Genomic DNA, 22,219 nt, shown 5'->3' with positions numbered 1-22,219 from the left:
TTGAGTAGAAAGGTTCTACTCGCCGAGTAGAAATGCCTTTACGCGTTTTATTGGGTTACTCGGGCAGGTACTCGCCGAGTATACGCTCCTACTCGGCAAGTAATCCTTGTAGTTTGAAAAAAAATTTAATGTTTTCAAAATTTAATGTATTTTTTTCATTCTTTTAGCCACCCACCCCACACTCTAGGCATTGCTTGCCCTCAAGCAATTATATTTTCAGAAGAAGACGAATGAAAAAGATAAAAATAAAATTAAGGAAAAGGAAAGAAAATGCAAACTTGAGACTCGGGTTGCCTCCTGAGAAGCACTTCTTTTTAAGGAGTCATTAGCTGGACTCCTCCCCTTCTACGTGGTTGCAATCCCTTCCAGCAACAACAACTCTTCCATTCCTTCATTCCAGGGGACTCCTTCTTCATACTTTTTGACCCTATGGCCATTGACCTTGAAAGGTGTTCCATCTCTTGACAATAGCTCTATAGCACCATGTGGAAACACCGTCTTCACCAGAAAAAGACCATCCCATCTTGACTTGAGTTTTCCCGAGAAAAGCTTTAGTCGTGAATTAAAGAGCAACACTTTTTGGCCTTCATGAAATTCTTTATTTTCTTTAATCCTTTTGTCATGCCACATCTTGGTCTTCTCTTTATAAAGCCATGAACTAGAGTATGCATCATTCCTCAGCTCCTCAAGAGCATTCATTTGCATCAACCGGTTGCTCTTGAGTTCCTTCATATCGAAGTTACACATCTTTAAGGCCCAAAACGCCTTATGCTCTATCTCTACCGGCAAATGGCATTGCTTTCCATAAACTAACCTATATGGTGTAGTACCAATAGGTGTTTTGAAAGCTGTACGAAAAGCCCAAAGTGCATCATCTAGCATATCCGACCATTCCTTGCGATTGCTCCCTACTAGCATATCTATCATCAGTAGGGAACTTGCTGGAATCTTCACTTATTCATTCCTCCATTAAGTCGTCAAGCATATCAATTGAGAATGTCGTGTCATTACCGTTCCTTGAATACTTCATAGCTTGGTCTACCCCACATGTGACTGAATCTTCTCCTACTCGCAAGGTGAGCTTCGAGTCCCTCATGTCTACTATAGCACTTGCCGTGTTGAGGAAGGGCTTTCCAAGGATGATTGGAACTTGTGGATCCGCCTCCATGTCTAGAATGATGAAATCAGCAGGAAAGACGAATTTGTCCACCTTGACTAGTAAGTCTTCACATATGCCTCTTGGGAAGGTGACTGTCTTGTTTGCCAAGTGAATGGCCATGCGAATTGGCCTTGGCTCCGGGAGATCCAGCTTCTTAAAGAATGAGTATGGCATTAGGTTCACACTTGCTCCCGAATCAGCTAAGGCATGAATAACATCCAAGTTGCCAAATTGGCAAGGTAAAGTCAAACTCCCCGGGTCACCCTTCTTCTTTGGTAGCTTATTTAGCATAGCAGCTGAGCAGTTTTCATTGAGGACTACCTTCTTCACTTCTTCCATCTTCCTTCTATTAGTGAGAAGTTCTTTAAGGAACTTTGCATATTTGGGCATTTGCATGACGGCTTTAGTGAAGGGTATGTTAATTTGAAGAGTCTTGATATGATCTAGAAACTTATGGTATTCCTCTTCCTGCTTCTCTTTTATAGCTCTGGCTGGGTTTGGCATTGGAGGCTGAAACAGCTTTTCAGGGATCTGTTTTTTCGGATTTAGTAGTGTACTTGCCGAGTCCATACGTGGTACTCGGCGAGTAGGGCTGTCAGATTGTAAGTTTTGCTCTTCTGCTTAATTTTCTGCCTCCTCCTTCTGTGATTCCTTGGAGGCCTCAGTCTGAATAGGTGCTACGGGAGTGATTATCTTCCCACTTCTTTTCGTGACTATGTTTATGTGCGCGCCTCGTGGGTTATTTTCAGTTTTGCTAGGAAGTTCGCCCGGTGACCTTTGGTTGATTTGTTGAGCAAGTTGCCCAAGCTGTGTTTCTATATTGTGGATAGATGCTTGCTGGTTTTTAAGCATGGTCCTTGTTTCTTGAATTGCAACATCATGATCACTATGTCTTTTTTCTGAAGCAACTACAAATTTGGTGAGCATTTCTTCCAAGCTTGGCTTTCTCTCTTGCACTGGCTCCTCTTTTTGGTAGAAACCTCTCCCTTTTTGCCTAAACCTTTCCTCCTTGGCTTTCTTGTACTCTTCATAAGGGAGCCACTCTTTCTTTTGTTTGCGCCAGTCTTCATCATATCGGTCTCCACTTGAGTAACAAACTTGCACCTTCTTGTTGCCATTCTCATCTAAATCACATACTCTAGTGAGGTGAGGTCCATTGCAGTTTTCACAGCCCACCCGAATAGCATGGATCGTTTGGTCCATTTTATCCATCCTCTTATCCATGGTTTTTAACATAGCCATGACCGCGGATAAGTCCTTAGTAGCTGCATAAGCGGCTCCCCTAGTGACATCATGTCTAGGGTTGTGGTATTCTCTAGAGTGTTTAGAGAATTCTTTAATCAATTCTTTGATCACCGGGGGCGGCTTCTTTGTGAGCGGGCCTTGCGAGTCTAGTAACTGCCTGGTTGTGACATTGACTCCATCATAGAAGATGGAGACTTCTTGCTGGCTGTTTAGGTCATGGTGTGGGCAGTTTCTTAGTAAGCTCTTCTACCTCTCCCATGCTTCATATACCAACTCTCCAGCTTGTTGTTCAAAGTTAGCAATGGCCTTCTTCAACTTGGCTATCTTGGAAGCTGGGCAAAAGTGATCAATGAATTCTTCTTTCATCTTGGCCCATGTGGTGACTGATCCGGGGGGAAGTGACTTGAGCCAGTCTTTTGCAACACCTTTGAATGTCACCGGAAGCATACGAAGTAGCTGAGTCTCGCGAGGCACATTTGGAACAATGAAGTAATCAGCTACATCATTGACTTCATCCAAATGCTTGTAGGCATCTTCGTGGTCTTTTCCATAAAAAGGTATTTCTTTAAGTAAAGCTAGGATATGACCCTTTAGACCGATAGTAGCAGTCGTGGGAATTGCGGCTTGCACAAGTCCCGAGCCAGTGTCGTCGCGCATCCTCATCTTCCATTCTCCCATGGGGATTTCATCAATGTTAGCCATTGTGATAGCTAACTCTTCCTCCGAATTGGTTTCATGCTCGTATGTAGGCTCCTCTTTTTCCTTGATCTCGTACTCAATATCTTCCTTAACCGGTTCGTTGATTACTAAAGAAGCGCTGGATGCTCCTGATTTGCTGCTCTTCTTTTTCCCAAAAACAGTCTTCAAATTGGACAAAGGTGACTTCTTTGGTGTACTCGAGCTCTCCACGTCCTTTCCTTTGTTCCTTTTCAATGCGGATTCGGGATCTTCAAACGGGGGTACCAGCGGGGTTCTTGATCCTCTAGTCATGAAAGTCCTGAAATAAACAAGATACAAACGTAAAAAGAACAAAAAAAGTGTACTAAAAAAATTGAAAATTAATCTGCCAAATACACTTGTACTCGCCGAGTAGGTGCGACTGCACTCGGCGAGTATCAGTGTAATTTTGAAGAAATTATAAACTTAATATTAAAACTAAAACATATGCTAAAACCTAATTTCTAACTACTATATTGCAATAAATTAACTTTGTGCCAGTAAACTCACACAAAGGATCGAAAAATTTAGGGATTAGATTAATTATTTAGAACCGTTCTCCGACAACAGCGCCAAAAACTTGATGTGTGTAAAATGCACTTGTTTTATTCCTACTTTTTATTAATAAATTTAGCACACAAAGGCAGTGAACCTGTCTTTTAGTGGTATAACTGAATAAGTAGGGTATCGAACTCAGGGAACGGAAAGTTAAACTTATGGCTAATTTTAACTAAAAAATTAATGAAAGTAAAAAGGTTTTTTCTCTAGTTTTGCAAGACTAGAAACTTAGATACACCATAAAACACTTAATTAACTAAGTAACTAAAGCAAACAACTAATTCACCAAACTTGATAAAGATGTTTCTATTTAGGTTCAACCAATTCACTCCTACGGTTATTTTGTATTTATGATAGATTAATTGCTATTGGCTACCAACTATAGTGGTTAGGTTCATGTTCATTACTCCTAACCCTTAGACAATCAATTAATTTAAGTAGTGATCAAGTGTTTAAATTAATTAATTCCCTAGATTAATGATTTGAATTAAATAAGATTTTTAGTGGTTAATTAAATTAGTGGTTCAATTAACCTCTTGTTTGTTGGTTTCTCAAACAAGTTCACACATTAATCTACCCATTACCTTGTTAATCTTAGTTTCATATTCATTATTCCTAAGCGTATGATTAAGTGTTCATATAGACATATGAGGTTAACAAATAAGAGATGTTCATGTAGCTTAATTATCTTCCAATTAACATAAAATAGTTGTGATTAATGCATAAGGTTCTTTAACAAACTTAATTTAACAAATCACCAATAAACAATCAACCAAAAGCTAAGAATTAAACCATAGGAGTTCCTTGGTATTCCCCAAACAGAAACAAAAACGTATTTAGCTCATAGTTGTAGTAAAAACAAACACAAAAACAAGTTTAACTAGATTATACATACTTAATTCCTAAAGCTAAGTGGAATGAATAACCTAGTTGCTTTAATTCTTCAAAAGGTTGAAGATTAGAGTTCCTCAGCGCCTTCAAGGGTTCTCAATCGCAAATGGAGCTTCAAAAAACGCCAGAAAAGTATTCCCATCGGATAAAGGCTCGGTTTTTATAACTATCTCAAAACATGGTGTACTCGGCGAGTAGCAGACCCAACTCGCCGAGTAGGTTCTTAGTTATCCGTCTTAGATCAGGAGTCGTGGCTTATCTTCTGGAATATTCTAAAGAGCTCACCGAGTAAGCTCGTGTACTCGCCGAGTAGGTAAGCTTTTGTCTCTCAATCTTCATTCTTTGGTCTCTAATTGCTTTCCCTTGTTCCCTTTCACCCCTAATCATCTCTTTTGGACTGAAAACAAAATTTAAACAATATTAAGTACCTTTTGTCCACATTATACACATAATTAGTTAAAAATGAATAAAAATGTATGCTAAATAATAAACTAATTATGCACATATCAGGGTACGTTACTAAGTTCATGTGGCAGTCGAAGTTTGTACGCCACTCGGCCAATCCTGGCAAGGATTTCGAAGGCACACGTTTACCGAAATGTAACGTCCCCTTCGATGGTGAGACCTCCGATAGTACCCGGTCATTCACCTGGAATTCTAAGTGTTTGCGTAGCTTATCTGCGTAGCCCTCTCGTTGATCTTAAGACGTTTTCAGACTTTCTTGAATTTGTGGGATCTTTTCTGTTGTCTCCCTTATGATTTCAGGGCCAGTGAGGGTTTTGCTAAGGACTTGTCCCTTCGCTATCTGTGTACCTCTCACTTCAGCCTAGCGTAGTGGTGATCTGATCTTGTGGTTATAGATAGCTTCGTATGGAGCGACATTGATGTTAGAGTGATAGTTGTTGTCGTGTGAAAGTTCAATGGGTGATAAGTGGGGATTCCCACGCTTTACCGAAGTCAATCACCTGAGCCATTAGCTTGTCTTTCAAGGTTTGAACAGTTCCTTTTTCTCAACCCGTCGGTTTGTAGGTGGTAGGCCGTACTCATGTCTAGCCTAGTCCCCATAGGGGATGCTAGAATCACGAAATCAGTCTACCATATCTGTTGGGGGTAATAGGTGTTGACACATCATGCAATCGTATAATCCTTTTGATGTACTTCGTAGTCGACTCTCCCCCCTCATGTCGGTTTCTTTGATTTGTAGGAAGTGCACGGAATCTGTCAATCTGTCCGTGATTACCCAAATGGTATCGAGATCGTCCCTTTGACTTGGGTAGCTTGGTTGTGAAGTTCATGGCTATCTTCTTACACTTCCTTTTGGTTATCATTGGTCATTGTAGGATCTCGAAGGCTTCTGTTGTTTTTCCTAAATCTTGGCACATGTCCCATACTTGCCCATATGTGTAGCGATGAAAGCTTTCCTATTCGGCCACTGATGTTAGTTCTTGAGTTCTAGATACCTCTTTTGTGAACCAAGAGGAATGGGGTAGCGATTTTTCATGTGCCTTGTTCATGACGTCTTTTCTGGTTCTATCAACTTCGGCGTCCACATCTAGTTCATGGGATAACATGTCCTGCCGCTCTTGGCTTCCAGATTCTTATGATCGGTGAGGATTGTACACTTCGTGTCGTGGAGATAGTGCCTCTAGATCTCTAGGACGAATACCACCTCTCCTAGCTCAAGGTCATGCATAACCTAGCTGACCCCGTACATCTTTTGTTGTCTTGAGGTGTTAGTGAGGACTCCTGATTATTACGTAGGGCCTGCCTTTGTATTTGGAGGGTCGTTTCTTACTTCTCTCTTTATTTGGGTTTTGATTATTGTTTATCATCCCAACGGATTTTCACCATCTCGTTAGTCGTTTAGGTCGGTAGGGAACGTATGGGTTCGATTTATGTGGCTAGACTAATTTGAATGGTAGAACATTTACTCGCTTTCCTGGGTAGTCTTTCCCCGAAGTTCATGGTAGGACTCATCCCTGGTCCATCTATCATAAACTCGTGCGTAGAGGTCATATATAGCTGAGTTTGGTAGAACAGTCGGATGACATAATACTCCTCTCTTGGGTACTTCGGGGTTTCGTAACGAGGGATGACCCGGAGGTCCATGTCAGATTTGTGTTTAAGAGAGCCGAGGGTTTCGATATTCAAAGTGTTAGGTGAGGGGTCTTTTCGTAGTACTATTTATTGGGAAGGTGAGGATTAACCCAATCCAAACCGAATGTTGTCATCGAACCTTCCTAATAAAACATGCGTTAAGTTGCATTCGAACGAAATATTAGTTAGGGAAATAGAGTTTCCTGCGTTTCTTGTTAGTGTGTTTCGTATTGTTCGGTGTTATTATTTCTGCAGACGATTCTCACTGCAGCCACTAGTATTGATAGTATATGTGTTCTGATAATTAGTGATGGCGCATCATATTATGATCCCTAACAGGTCTCTCAATGATCGCTTGATGCACATAAGTGTTTTGATTTTAATTGAACGAGAGAGTATTTTGACTACTTTTAGAACGACGGTAGTTTTAGCAAGTATACCAAATTCATTACAAACATATGGTACATAAACGTTTTTGTCGTTGGAAACATTACAAAAGTCCTAATAAGGTTCCTTGTTACTTCTGCTGGTTCGGTTGTGAAACTCCTCCTATTTCTCCGTCATTCCTCTTGGTTGGGCAGTCCCTTTTGAAGTGTCCCTTTACACCACACCGGTAGCATACTGGACTTACACCAGTATTCGTGGTTGGTGTAACGTCCATAAAATTCCAACCAATTTGAACATTTCAAAAACAACCCGATTTCATAAAATTATTACAAAAAGGTTTTCAATACAATTATTTCAGAGTCTTCCCAGAACCACATCATAAAACATAAACATGAAGAGCGGTACGATCACGCCTTTGCCTTGCCACGGTCTCCTGAAGAACCTGAAAAACATTAAACCACAACTGTAAGCCCAAATGCTTAGTGAGATATCCCCAAAATACCAACCACATATACCATACACACATAACATGCCATATCATAATAGAACACAGAACAGCGATGCACTTTAGGTCTACTGTGTGACTGGTCCGCCACACCGGCCAACACTCCACCTGGTCCACCCCCCCCCCCCCCCCCCGAGTCTACCCATATACATCGAGTCTACAGTGTGACTGGTCCGCCCGCACCAGGCCTTCAATCCACCTGGTCCAATCTCTGAGTCTACAGTATGACTGGTCTGTCCGCACCGGGCCTTCAGTCGGTCTGGTCCACTCTCCGAGCCTCGGCACGTCTGGTCTGCCCTCTTGGGCCTGCAGCCTATCCAGACCGCTCGATGGGCCTTTGAAATAACCAGTCCGCCATGGGTATGTTGGTCTACAGCACAAAGCAGGTCCAACCCCAGTCCAAACAACCATGTGCACATAAACATTCAAACATATAACAATTCACATCCAATCAAACCGATCTAGCAGATCACAAAGCATAACATCGTCCTAACTAGGATACCGACCTAACCGGTCACTAGCATAGCATAATCCTATATACCATGATTTCGACCTTAACCAGGTCCCTAACATATACCATCCTAACTACCAGGATGCAACATAGCAAGGCAATAACATAACAACGATACCCGGATCACAATCCGATAAAGGGCCGGCCTTGGTGCCGTAGACCCTGTTGATATAGTGAGGATAACTCACCTCGCAACTGCCGACTGAACAGATAAACCCAAGCTGCTCCGACCACTTATATGATCCCCACCATTGGCCAACCACCAAAACACTGAACTCAATACAAATGCCAACAATTACCAAAATGCCTCTGAAAGTCAACTGGTCAACCCTTGGTTAAAGTCAAAGTCAAAGTAAACCCCTGATCGCCTCTACTCGCCGAGTCAACCCGATTACTCGCCAAGTCCCCATGCACTGAACTTCCCCAATCTGCGACTCAACTCGCCGAGTCACCCGGAGACTCGCCGAGTCCAACAACTTTGAGTCCTTTCACACTCGACTCACCGAGTCATCCCTTGACTCACTGATTCATAGCTCAACCAGAAGAAACGTTAGAACCTCACGAACAGACTCGTAAAGTCCAAGAACAGACTCGCCGAGTGCAATGATATCTGCAACCAACTCGCCGACTTGTTCTTCCAACTCGCCGAGTTCCTGACCATATTCATCCAACTCGTCGAGTTCCAGCCTATCTTCAAGCAACTTGCCGAGTACACCCTTGTGACTCGCCGAGTACCCCTATATCTGAAACCATACAGAGGCTTTCCAAGCCATGCAGAAGCTCTAAACCATAGATCTATTCTTCTACAAGTCATACATCACGTAAAGTGGCAAACTTTACGTGGATCCAAAGAGATCTATCCATTTTTCACTCTAGGGCTAGGGTTTGGGACAAAAGGGCTTCACTAATCACTCAAGAATCGGGACTCTATGACATATAGGACCATCACAAGCTTAGATCTAAAGTAGCATCCTCAGATCCAAGCTTCTATCTCAATTTAGATGCCATATCAACCACCACACATGAACCCCATGAAAAAAAGCTTAAGGAAATGGTTCCTTACCCCTGGAATGAGCCCAACCAACTGTAGATTTCTGATCTCCCCAAGCTTTCTGATACAAGCCTCCAAATCTTCAATCTTAAAGTACCAAAGATCCTTCTCCAAACTCTAATTCACTCAATAATGGGGTCTCCTCACGAATTTAGAATTTCTGGAACCCAAGGAATGATAAAGAGGCTGGGGAAGAAGTTTTATGTTCTTTATATAGGGCTCAACCTTCGAAATTAGGGTTTTCTCCACTCAGCACCAACTCGCCGAGTCCACCCAAGCTACTCGCCGAGTTGGCCACTTAACACGCGACTAGAGTCGCGAACCTACTCGCCGTGTCCACTCGTGGACTCGCCGAGTTGCCCTTTCACACTTACACTTTTAGCCCTTCAACTCTACTCTTGATATTCTAGGATGTTACAGTTGAAGTGATGAGTTGAGTCGGGATTCTGCAGAAGCGAGTGGTATGTCCTTTCCTGTTGCAGTTAGTACAGCGTGGAATCCAGCAAGCTCATGTGTGATCGTACTTACACTTGTTACACTTCGAAAGTGTTCCCATATACTTCCTGACCGGTGCTGGAGTGGCAGACGTTGTGGCTATTGTCGAAGCATGAGTTGTGATTGCTGTCATCATAGTAGGAGCAGCCCCATATTGTTTTCTTTTAGCGAGTTTTTGAGATTGGTTGCGCTCCTTTTTGTTCCAAAATTTTCGCTTCTTCTTCGTAGGTTTGTGGCATGAGGCATTTTCATTGATAGTCGCCCACTGATGTTCTTGATTGTTATTGCAGTTAGTATTTCTGACACCATTTCCACGCCTGCTGGCGGGCATAGCATTGAGCTGTGCCATGATGGCTGCTACGGCTGCCGTGACTGCAGCTTGAAAAGTAGCAGAGTCTATCTGCAGGGTTGGCGCCTTGCTAGTTGCTTGGTTTCCTCTTGGTGAAGACATAGCTATGTTTCACGATGAAAAACGACTTCGTGAGTGGGAATGATTACCTCAAGTGCATTCTTATAATCTATATTCTCATATATAAATTTTGCACATTGTTGTACTATTCTTAGTGTTCCTGCTAACCACTCCTGACATGGAGTTACGGAAATGGGTAGAAGTAGGTTTCGTACATGCGTTAAGTTTTACTCATCTTAGGATCATGTTTGCCCAAACACACTTAGCTGAGGAGTTTTGATCGGATCTGGTGCATTAGTGCTGGTATGATCGCACCCTATAGGTTTACGAAGAAGGCACCTTTCAACCAAAATGTTTAAAGGTGAGACGATAACGAATCGTTGCGAGGCTATGCGTTGCGAGTTCTCTAACTAAGTTTATCTTAGTTCTATGTGTTTTGTATTTCGATTCTTATGGTGTTTTGAAAAACAATTCACAATGAAAGTCTATATATAATAAACCAATGAATTTTGGTGGTTTTGTATCCAAGTGAATCCTTGTAATGTTATCCAAGCCAAGTTCTTATTACGACCGCTTGTTGTTTACTTAGTTGTATGAGTAAAACATATTAGACTCTCGAGTCTACTGGGCCTGCCATAAGCCCATTTCATTAATGTGATTCTAGAAGTTGTTGGTTTCATAGAAAATTTTGACTTCGATGCAAATCTACACCAAATCATTGGAAGGAAAACTTTTGATAGCCATTAAATCTCCAGATTAGTATGAAAACTTAAATCGTCGGGTTGAGCTATCACATACAATAGGGTAGCACCATTGCATACTCATGAACCTAATCTACAAGGTCTTGTGAGCAGTATGAATTCTTTTCATGACAATTCGTCTCTTGTGATACCTGAGACATGGTCGATGCTGTTTGCAACTCTGCCAAATCGACGCTTGGTTGCAACCATTCTCTCTTCAAGTGTTGAGTGTCTATCTTGATACTCTTATGCCTCTTCTCGAGCGGTGATAAGGTCTTTCAAGGAGTTGGTTTCTGACATAGTAGTCTATTTCCAAGCCTCGGGTATGTGAGGTGCTAGCGTCTGTAGTAGCATGCAATTTCTGAACTTGATTTGTAGTCTCTCTATTTTTGATCCCCGATGTTCGCGATCAGCCCGAGTCTACACCAGGAGGGCTTTGTTAGTCGGTCCCCCATGGTTGAGGTCATAGCAACCTCGTTGGTCTCCAAACGGTGATCATTTTCATTGCTGTCGACTACAACCCTCGATCACGATTGGCCAATGGGGCACAGGTCCGATAATGTCGAAACGGTTCGCGGGAATCCTGGCTACATATGGAGAGTTGATCACCTCCGGTTCCTCTTCTGATTCTTCCTCCTCTTTATCAAACACCTCGTCGGGATCCTCATCGGGTTCTTTCTTTAACTACCCACCAATTCCCCAACTGGGAGAACACGGGTCGTCTGGTAAGTAAAATCTTGTCATGCTATATGTGCGAGAATAGGAGGGGTTGGAAGCATATAGTAGTCGTACTCCTAGAAATAATTATAGGGGTTTGATCCTTATTAGTTGCTTCTATAATGACATAATGCATACTAATTACATATAACTAAGATAGGATAGAACTTCGAATAAGTGATCCTACCCTAGGTCTACATCCAAACAAGGAAAAGGAAGTAAGGCTATGCCCACAGATTCTAAGTCTATCATTTCTAAATTATATATAACTTTAGAGTATCCACTTAGTGACTATAGACCTAATAATAAGGATCCTATTTAGTTTTCACATAAATTAAAAGTTTACAAATACTCCTATAGTATTTTAAATGTTATGTTTGGTTCTTAGTAACTTTCTTGTATGGGAAGTTTTTGGGCTTGTTGCCCACTATGACCATACCCTGAGATACATTAGTCACACCTCGGATAAATATAGTTGATCAAGCTATATTAATCCCAAGTCTGATTACATACCCCAAGGTCTACTCGTAGTGTCCAACTCCTCATTTTACTTTTGTATTATCCTAGATATGATACTATACTAGTATGTATGTATGCACTCATACATTTAACAAGAAACTATTTCATTTCTAAAAGTGTATATATTTGAAAATGTTTAAATCAGAGACTTTAGTCCCAATGCATATATAGTTTGTACATCTTATGTGGTTCGATATACTTAGTTTACTATAAACAATGCTCTGATACCAATCTGTCACACCCCCAAACCAAGGATGGCGGAAACGTCCGGGGGTGGCGGACTTCATGTATACTATCATAACAACGAGTATAATAGTGATCAAAGCAATACAACCAATCATATATATAATAGAAAAAGTATTACATAGTTTCAAGTGTTACATATTTCGATGACTGAATATAACATTATGTAAAAGTAGTTGTTTAACGCCGTAGCGTTCCATCCTCAAAAGCTTGTAGTTACCTAATTTCACTGATTCCTGAGAATACAAGTAGTTTTGAAAAAGTGTCAACACAAAGGTTGGTGAGTTCATAAGCTTTTTGGAAGAAAAGTTTGAAAACCGTTCTTTGTAATGAGTTGTATGTTGCCAAGAAAAATCCTATATTTTCCTTATAAAAGTGATATGTAGTCTTAAACCCCAAGACAAAATGTACGTGTGAGTTTTACGTTATGTGGTCTAAATTTCCAAGACCGAAAGTGTACAAGTAAAATCCATACTTATTGTTATGAAGGTGGCTTTAAATCAACATAAAACCATGATAGCGATGTATATACAAGTATGTTGCCATAGTTAGAGAAATCCATGCAAGTTTAAATCGACATAAACTCATTAATTTAGTAGTAAAACCGTTTTTCAAAATAGAATTTTTGGATGTAAACTTGAAAGATTGTTAACTCCTATGTGAGTCGCTATAACCATACTATGACTAGAGATAACCTGCACAACATCTTACAGACGCCCTGATCCTATGACTCTTGTCACCCGCAGACCTGCCGGTTCGGCTGTAGCTAGCAGCAAGGTGTGGGATGTCCACCCCAATATAGATCTATACACAATTATCACGCTCTCCCTACAAGAGACTTTGGTTATAACTTACAGGAATTGGGATCCCGTACTCGAATGCACGGGTAGAGAAATGTCTCACAACCAAGTTAACTAGTTTACAAATAGATTGATGTTGAATCTTTCCCGTAGTGGGAGTAAAATAACCCTTCATTTTCCTTAATGTATAAATGTATCACAAAATATACCTATTATAGTTTATTAAAATCATTGATAATGTAAAGAACATAAACTATACTACCATAGTTTACCGTATGTTTAAATACCCATGAGCGTGAACTTTTTTTTATGAAATCAATTTATAATTATACGACTTGAAGTTAAAAATCCATTTGTTTTCTGATTTTTGTGGAATTTACGAAGCCAACATGACACATAATGGAAATCATCAAGATTAACACTTTGCTCAACATGTTACAAAGTGTGATAAAAATAGCATGCTGTTAACGGATTTTCCCTATTTCTGCACTATCTTAGAAAATTAACAGAAAAATCATACGATGTCGAAAACTGGATCCGTAAATTCTGAGAGTTCCCAAAATGTGTCTAGTTTGTTCATAAAATTTTCTATGATTTTTATATGAATCTAACTGGATAGAAAATATCCATGTTCACAGACTAGTCCAGATTCATAGCTACAGTGATAGGCAGTTTTGTAAAAATCACCATAAATTGTAGAAAAATCGTTTGGAGATGTGCAAGTAGTCATTTTAAAGCTAAGAACTTGAAATACATGCAACTAAACCAGTTTTGAAAACTAAGATGCTTAAGTTGTCCAAAATAGTCTGTGAATGGAGGCAAACATTTCTGATGAAAGCTGTTGGAAGATATATTTGGTGTTCTTGTTGTTTTAACTTGTATTCTCCCCCTAAAAACTTAAAAAAAAAACATGAAAGTACTGGGGTATGAACTCACCTTATGTGATTTCAGAAGATGAGTGTTGGAGATGAGAAGTGTCCAAATCAAGAACACTTGAAGATTGCTTGAAGATTCAAGAATCTAGCACAATTTATGTGTCACACCCCAAAACCGATAACGGCGGAATATGTTTCGGGGTGGATGACGTAGTGTACGGTATCATCACAATTGCATAATAGTAAAAACAAGAAACATACAACCATTGCATTACATAGTGAATTTAATTACAAGTGTGTTTTGTAATGTTTAACAATCACCCAGAAGTAAATCAAAAATAAGAGATGGGTCTTGTGTGCTCCACCTTCTCCAAAAATGCTGCGTCTGTACCTGTCTATCTTTGACCTGAAGATACAAGTTATTTTGAAAACGAATATCAGCATAAAGCTGGTGAGTTCATAAGAGTTTAGTGTGAGTTTTTGTATACAAAGCATTAGTGCGAAAAATGTGTCATTTATATTCTTAAGTAGTAGAAACTTAGAAAATCTCATATTTTCCAGAAAATACATTGTAAGTGACAATCTGTGAAAAGTATGCATTCTTCATTTCATTGAAACAGTTTATTGTAAAAGTATATTGGCAAATCTCCAAATAGTAAATGTGGTAGAATAGGTTAAGCCTGTAATCAGTGATAGAGGTGCAAGCTTCCTTTAGTGATAGATACTTACTTACTTCGGGATGTAGTTTAGCATTTAGTGTAGTATTTTAGTGTAGTTATAGTGTATTCCTTGCATATACTAATAGTGAGGATAATAGAGGATCCCATGACTTTCCCAGTCATGCACAATATAGTGAAGTAGTGGCATCCCTGGGCCTGCACAGCGCGGACTGAAATTAACAGTCGGGATGTAATAGCGTCTACCCCGTATAGATCTATACATGTAGTGTCGTCTTCCTATCGGAAAACTCCAGGCGTAGTGGGTAGCGAATAGAGTATCTCATAGTGGGTTAGTGTATTATTGTTTGTTTAGTGTTTTCTCTTTTGTTATAGTGTAGTAATCTTTTAGTATTGATCATAGTGTATTCTCTTACTAGTGTATTGTCTAGTAGTAGTGAGTATTATAGTGTAGAGAGTAGTGACTTTAGCGAGTAGTAGCAGTAACAACATTAACTATACCTATTATAGTTAACTTAGTGTGGATGGTTCTTGACATGATAGTGACTTTAGAATTTAGTGAAAGAAGCAATATTCGTATCCCATACTGATATACAAGTTATATAACTAAGAAATCAACGACAGTCGGACAGATAACTACTACCCTAAGCCCACAATCAAACAAGAACAGGAAATAAGGCGAGATATCGGTCCTAAGTCCTCCAAGTCTTACTTATATAAATATATCAGAGTGGTTACATTTTATAAGTAAATTGATTTAATAAAAGTATTTTCCAAAAGAACATTTAAAATCTGGCTTGCTGTCTAAAAATAGTTTTGAAAATGTAAAAACTCGTTTATAAGGCATAGTGCTAAATCACATGTGATTTGAACTAAGGATAGTGAATCACATGTGAATAACCCTCATAACGGGAAACATCATTTTGTAAAACTTTCCATATACATACATACGTAACTTGTATCTCCCCCCTAAAACATTTAAAACATTTGAAAGATTCATTAAAGGGGTATGAACTCACCTGAAATCGCGTAATTCGGGTGAATCGGGTAAATCGGGTAAAAGTGTCGGTTGAGCGTTTGGTACCAAATAACGACTTGAGCACCTTTTAGGACCCTAATGTCATATGAAATATGTATTTTACAAGAAGTTAATCATCTTATGCTTTTCATTATAGTATTTGGGCATTCTAGCATTGTTTTCGGGGTTTTAGGGCCTAGAAAGGGTTCCCGGGAGTGGTACAAGGCCAAGAATGATTTACGGGAGGGTCCATGAGCTCATTCCCTTGGAGTTTACGGCCCAAAGGCCACTCCTTGGGATTTTACGGCCATAAGCCCCCTAGGCTTGGCAGTAAACTCATGTGGTCCTCCAAATTGTATGTTGTAGGCCTTATTTCACTTCCTTACTTTAATGGTATGTGTCTTGGACCAACATGGAGGGATTAAACTCTTATTTTGGTGACATTTTGGGGAGTTTACGGCCAAGGCTTGTTCTTAGGCCGTAAACTCCATTTAATCCATCAAAATGGTTGTTAAAATGGTACAACATGTTCTCATTCATCTTAGATAAATCCTATAAGGCCTTAAGATGAGTTTTGGGACAATTTGGCATGAAAATTGGGGAGTTTATGGCCCAAGAATATCCTTGGCCGTAAACTCTTCGTTTGGCCTCAAAATGGGAAGTTTAATGGTACAACACACATCCAAGGGCCTTAGCTAAATTCCTACATGCATTAGAGAAGTTTTGGGACTTGTTTGACACAAAAACTTGGGTGTTTACGGCCCAAGCTTAGCCTTGGCCATAAACTCCTCTTTTTGTGTTCAAATGATGTTGTTTGATGCATTTAAACCTTCCTTAGTGTCAAGTCTAAATTACCAAACTCCTTAGATGAGTTTTTGGGGCTTTAAACAAGGATTTGTGGGGTTTTTGGGGTGTTTACAGCCTAAGCACAAGCTTGGGCCATAAACTCCTTTTTAAGCTCCAATTTCTTGTGTTTTAGTGTCCAAACTCTCTTAGGTATATGCCTTAATTAGTCCATAAGCTTAAAGGAAGGAGAAATGAGGTTTTTGGCATGTTTCTAGGGGTTTACGGCCTAAGGGGCTTCTTAGGCCATAAACTCCTTTTTGGTCCTTGATTTCTATGATTTTGGCTTCTAAATACAGTGAAGTATGTCTAGATTAAGATAGGGAACGAGTACTTACGTTTGGAAGTCGGAAATTAGCGGAATTGGGGTCGATTTCGGGTCTAGAGAGAGAAAGTAGTGAGAGAGAGTGAATGTGTGGTAAAAGAGTGTTTAAATGTTGTGCACACTCATTTCATATGTCTCGGGTATCACACCTGATACACGGCTACCCGATGCTTAAAGTTAACAGGGTTAAAACTTTTTACCCGGGTGAAGTGGTTGAGAAAGTAATACAACTCTATTAGGTTAAACGGGGTTAACACATACGAGTTATATTTCTTATGATAATATCAAGACATGCATATAATTAGATATTCGGTTATTGACGATTCCAAATATTACATAAAATAACGTATAGTGACGCATTCCGTTAGTGAAAATGGGATCTGTAACGGGAATAGATTTGGGGTTGTCACATTATGATGGAAATTTGTGTAAGAATCAATGATTTGAGTTCAAGGACATGTATTAATCATGAGAAAGGTGATAAATCTTACCACAATTGAGATAAAACTTGATGATCAACCCTTGAATCTCGAATTTGAGGGAGAGAATTTGAGAGAAAAGTGGGTTTGATCTTTGGTAGAAATGAGAGACGTGAGTGAGAATGAGGAGATAGATAGATAGAGAGAGAGAGAGAGAGAGTTGTTCCGGCTCCAAAACATGGGAGAGGCTCCAAAACGGGCTTAAAACGGAGAAATGATTGAAAACCGGGTGAAAGATGGTGAAATCCGAAGTCAGGAGGGGGCCTCGGTCTCAGCAGCTTTAGAACCGGAGGGAGGGCTTGGTCGCTGAAGTGAATCCGAAGGGAAGGGACTGCGTTCCGAAGAGAAGCTCGCTGCGGGGGGGGGGGGGGGGGGACTTGGTTCCGGATTCGGCGCTGGGCTCACTGGCTGCGGTCAGCTAGCTGCGGCTCGCTGAATGCGGTCTCCTTGGATGCGGCTTCGGATGGCTACTCATGGGGACTCTGGTCCTCCCCCTTTAACCTAGGTTCTAGAAGGGTATGGCCCCTGTAGAGAGGTTTCGGCCCTAAGAGGCTTATTTCCAATGAATATTCCCTTTTCGAGTGGTTTTTCACCAAGTCGAGTGTTGGAATGCCCAAAAGCGCATAAAAAGTTTGAGAGAGATTTGGGAGAGATTCCACATTCTTGGAGAGATTTAGGAGAGATTTGTCATACTTGGAGAGATTTCACATACGACGAGAGGTGTGACATCCCCATATTTCTCGGCCAGAAAAGACCGATTTAATTTATACTTTTTAAAATAAAATCAGAGAAATCTTTTTATAAGATATTGCGGAGTTGGTCCCCAAACAACATATGACAAAAGTTTATCAAAATCCTTCATTAAGAAGGTATATATTTTCCATATATATATATATATATATATATATATATATATATATATATATATATATATATATATATATATATATCAAAACTTCGGGATGTCATGTTCTTATACAGATCAAAAGCATAAACAAGACATTATAAGCCTTTCAAAAGTTATTTACAATTACTGGCCTATAATCCAAAAATCTCTCGTCATCCTCTGACTATGCTCGCGGTCCACTACCTGTAATCATAAAACTGAGTGGGTCAGGCTTGGGAGCCTGGTGAGCATATAGGGTTTTCAACCCACAATAATAATATACTTATTAAGTTCACCAATCAACAATAACCCTGATTACCCATTCCTGTTGTCCTCACTTTACGTCCCTAAACACCTATCACAAGGGACCTTGCCTAAGGAATATCGTCGGGATGGACACTACTGCTAAGGGTTTTCCTCAGCCATACATGTCCTTAAGGAAACCATGAGGGGGATGAAGTAGCCAATGAACATTTAATTCATCAACACCTACAAGTTGCGAACCTGCTAGTCTTCCACTGGACTATCTAGAAAGTCCGTGGTCGTCATCTATACTTCGCTAGATGACTAAAACAACAACAACAACAACAACATCGAGGCCTCTCACCATTTTAACACACATCAACTATTTCATCTACCCATGTTCTACCCAACATATTTTGTAGATAAAAAGTATATACAGTTTAAAACTTGTATAAAACATCAATTCAACAGTCACCTCGAATAAACAATTAGCATATTTACACATAACACGTATTTGGAGGTAATACTTCATATCTATGTGTAAATTGAAAGTAACTACACACTCACGTATTTTGGTGAAAATCGGGCAGCAATTCGTTTCCAAAAACAATCGTTTCTAATGAAACCGGGAGTTTTATTGAGAAACCAGGCTCTGCAAAAAGTTGGGCTTCCAAACCGAAAAGATAAATTTTTCGGGCTTCTCGGGCACTTCGTGGGGTATTCCGGGCTTTACAATCGATACCGGGGCTTTGCGGGATGTTAAGATGAAAGAAATATGGAGAAAGGGGCTAAAAGTGGCAATTTCTTAAAAATATCCGAGAAGGCTCGCAGCCTTCTATTTATAGGGGGAAGCTTCTGATCGGACGGCTGAGAAGCTTCTGATCCAACGACTGAGAAGGCTCGCAGGCGAAGGCTCGCATGGCTCGCACATGGCTCACACCTGCGAGGGCTCGCTGGCGGTTTCTAAGTGGACCGCGGCTTACTGGTGCACCTGCGAGGCTCGGAGCTAGGCTATACGAGGCTCGAACACACGCGGCAGCAGGGCGAAGCTTCGGCTGGGTAGCTAGCTGGTTCGGGTTGGGCCTCCTCCTCGGTCGAATCAGAAGAGGACACGTGGCTTCGCATGACTCAGCAGCTTCGGTGACTCAGCAGCCTGTCGACTCAGCAGGACACGTGTCACATTCTAAGCGAGGGTGACGTGGCAATTGTGACTATGCGAAATTTCTCGGTTTTCGTGCCAAAACTTCTAAAATTCATAAGTTTCGCATACGAGCTCCGTTTTTGACGTTCTTTATATGCACGCGTAGCTAAAATTACAATCTACAACTTCCTTTTAGACTTCGTCGGCTAATTTTGAATTTAAATTTTATATTATTATTTTTAACAGACCGGGACAAGAAATCTGTTAAAAATTCATAACTTCATCATCCGACGTCCGTTTTTGTCAAACTTTTTACCGTTGTGCTCCTAATGACGAGACCTTCAATTCTTGTTTAGGTTGTGTCGGCTAAAAATCGCTCAATCTAAAATTCGAGTTTTTAGCTGTCTACTGCTACGCTGAAACTTCGAAAAATCATAACTTCCTCATATGAAGTCAGATTTGGGCGTTCTTTTTATCGAACTTCTCGGTTTAACGAATACTACGACGTTCCTTTAAATTACTAAGGCTAAAAAGTAGTTTATCGAAAACTCACTTTTTACGACATTCAGCACCGTGCCGGTTTTGTCGCGAAACTTCGACAGGTCATAACTTCTTCGTTATAACTCGGATTTTGGTATTCTTTATATCCCTAAAATCCTTGTTTCGACCACTACAACTTTATGTAAAGATATCGGGCTTATCTCACACTTTAATTTTGACGCTTATTTTTATGCTTAATTAATTAAGCCCTAATCATTAAGCATAAAACACATAATTCACATAATATTCACATAATTCCTTTTCATTTCTTCAAATCGAGTTACAAAGGTTAACCTAGACTATCAACTCAATATAAATGCCTAGGCTAGAAACACGAGTGTTACAATTCTCTCCCCCCTAGGATGATTCCGTCCCCGGAATCACATATCACCAAACAACTGCGGGTAGCGACTCATCATGTCACTCTCCTTTTCCCAAGTGAGATTTGGTCCATTCGTATGTTTCCAGCGCACAAGCACTAAATCGACCATCTTGCGTCGTAACTTCATAGTCTTACGGTCAACAATTGCCTCAGGTTCCTCAATCAACCTCTTGTTTTCATCCAACCTTAACTCAGAAATCGGAATTATGTCGGGCACATCTCCGGTGAACTTTCTCAAGTAAGACATATGAAAGGTGTTATGAATACCTTCTAGTTATTCCGGTAACTCTAGCTTGTAAGCTTGATTCCCGATCTTCTGAAGAACTTTAAATGGTCCAATAAACCTTGGACTCAACTTCCCTCTCTTACCAAATCTTATAAGTCCCTTCCATGGCGAGACTTTAAGTAAAACCAAATCTCCAACATCAAAGGATATCGGTTGTCTTTTCTTGGCAGCATAACTCTTTTGTCGATCTTGAGCAACTAACATCCTTTCCCTTATCACTTTCAACTTTTCAGCAGTATCATGGACTATTTCAGGTCCCATAAACTGCTTTTCCTCAGCTTCCAACCAACATGATGGCGTTCGACACTTTTCCCCATACAAAGCGTGATAAGGTGCCATCTTAATGCTTGACTGGAAACTATTATTATAGGAGAATTCTACTAAAGGTAAGTGTTCATCCCAGTTACCTTGGAATTCTAGGGTACATGCTCTCAGCATATCCTCCAATGTTTGAATCGTTCGCTCGCTCTGACCATCGGTTTGTGAATGGTAAATTGTACTCAAACACAACTTGGTACCCAATTCCTCTTGTAGACTCCTCCAAAACCTTGAGGTAAAATGGCTATCACGATCGGACACAATCGTTAACGGAACACCGTGAAGCCTCACAATTTCCTTCACGTAAGAATTCACAAGATTATCCATAGACCGTTTCTCTTTGGCTGCTATGAAATACGCACTCTTAGAGAAGCGATCAACGACCACCCAAATCATGTCGTGACCGTTCCTTGTTCTGGGCAGTTTAGTCACAAAATCTATGGTGACATCTTCCCATTTACCCATGGGTACGTGTAAAGGTTCTAAAATCCCATATGGTTTCTGATGTTGTGCCTTAACCCTAGCACAAGTTACACACTCAGCCACATACTTAGCAACATCGAGCTTCATCGTCGGCCACCAATAACAGGGTTTTAGGTCCCTATACATTTTTGTACTGCCGGGATGAATTGAGTACATGGTCTTGTGAGCTTCTTCCATCAGAAGATCTCTTATTCCGCCCGTCTTAAGTACCCAAATTCTATCTTGGAATACCTTCAACCCTTGGTTGTTTGTACCGAACACTAACGTTTTGCCCAAACGTTCTTCCTTTCGGTCATTTTTCTCTAAAGCTTCCTCTTGAGCTTTCTTTATACTTTCCACAATTGTCGAGACAACTTCAATTCTCAACGCTCTTGGCCTTTTCTTTTCAAGGTTTACCTTCCGACTGAGAGCATCGGCAACAACATTTGCTTTACTAGGGTGGTAAAGTATCTCACAGTCGTAGTCCTTGAGTAACTCTAGCCAGCGTTGTTGCCTCATGTTCAATTCCTTCTGATTAAAGAGATATTGGAGACTCTTATGATCAGTGAAAAGTTTACACTTGGTGCCATAAAGATAATGCCTCCATATATTTAAGGCAAATACTACCGCTGCCAACTCCAGATCATGAGTGGGGTAGTTTTTTTCATGTTCCTTCAATTTCCTCGATGCATACGTGATC

At 40.4% G+C, this 22,219-nt stretch overlaps 2 protein-coding genes and 1 non-coding gene across 3 annotated transcripts; 1 reads left to right on the top strand and 2 right to left on the bottom strand.

Annotated features, from left to right (window-relative positions):
* Positions 1-345: 345 nt before the first annotated feature.
* Positions 346-747, bottom strand: LOC111903188 (uncharacterized). Its single transcript, XM_023898976.1, has one exon. The coding sequence runs from the start codon at positions 745-747 to the stop codon at positions 346-348; it is 402 nt and encodes a 133-aa protein (XP_023754744.1).
* Positions 748-958: 211 nt separating this feature from the next.
* Positions 959-1,729, bottom strand: LOC111903187 (uncharacterized). Its single transcript, XM_023898974.2, has one exon. It carries the CDS (start codon positions 1,727-1,729, stop codon positions 959-961), a length of 771 nt encoding a protein of 256 aa, XP_023754742.1.
* Positions 1,730-2,615: 886 nt separating this feature from the next.
* On the top strand, positions 2,616-2,722 carry LOC111903211 (small nucleolar RNA R71). Its single transcript, XR_002854071.1, has one exon. It is a non-coding gene; the product is annotated as a small nucleolar RNA R71 (small nucleolar RNA).
* Positions 2,723-22,219: the final 19,497 nt, after the last annotated feature.

This window comes from Lactuca sativa, chromosome 9 (genome assembly GCF_002870075.4).
Source record: "Lactuca sativa cultivar Salinas chromosome 9, Lsat_Salinas_v11, whole genome shotgun sequence".
NCBI classification, from domain to species: Eukaryota; Viridiplantae; Streptophyta; class Magnoliopsida; order Asterales; family Asteraceae; genus Lactuca; species Lactuca sativa.
This window is presented reverse-complemented; position numbering and strand designations above follow the sequence as displayed.

Coding starts and splice junctions, on each gene's coding strand:
- LOC111903188 (XM_023898976.1), bottom strand. CDS start 747: ATGTGTAACTTCGATATGAAGGAACTCAAGAGCAACCGGTTGATGCAA.
- LOC111903187 (XM_023898974.2), bottom strand. CDS start 1,729: ATGGACTCGGCAAGTACACTACTAAATCCGAAAAAACAGATCCCTGAA.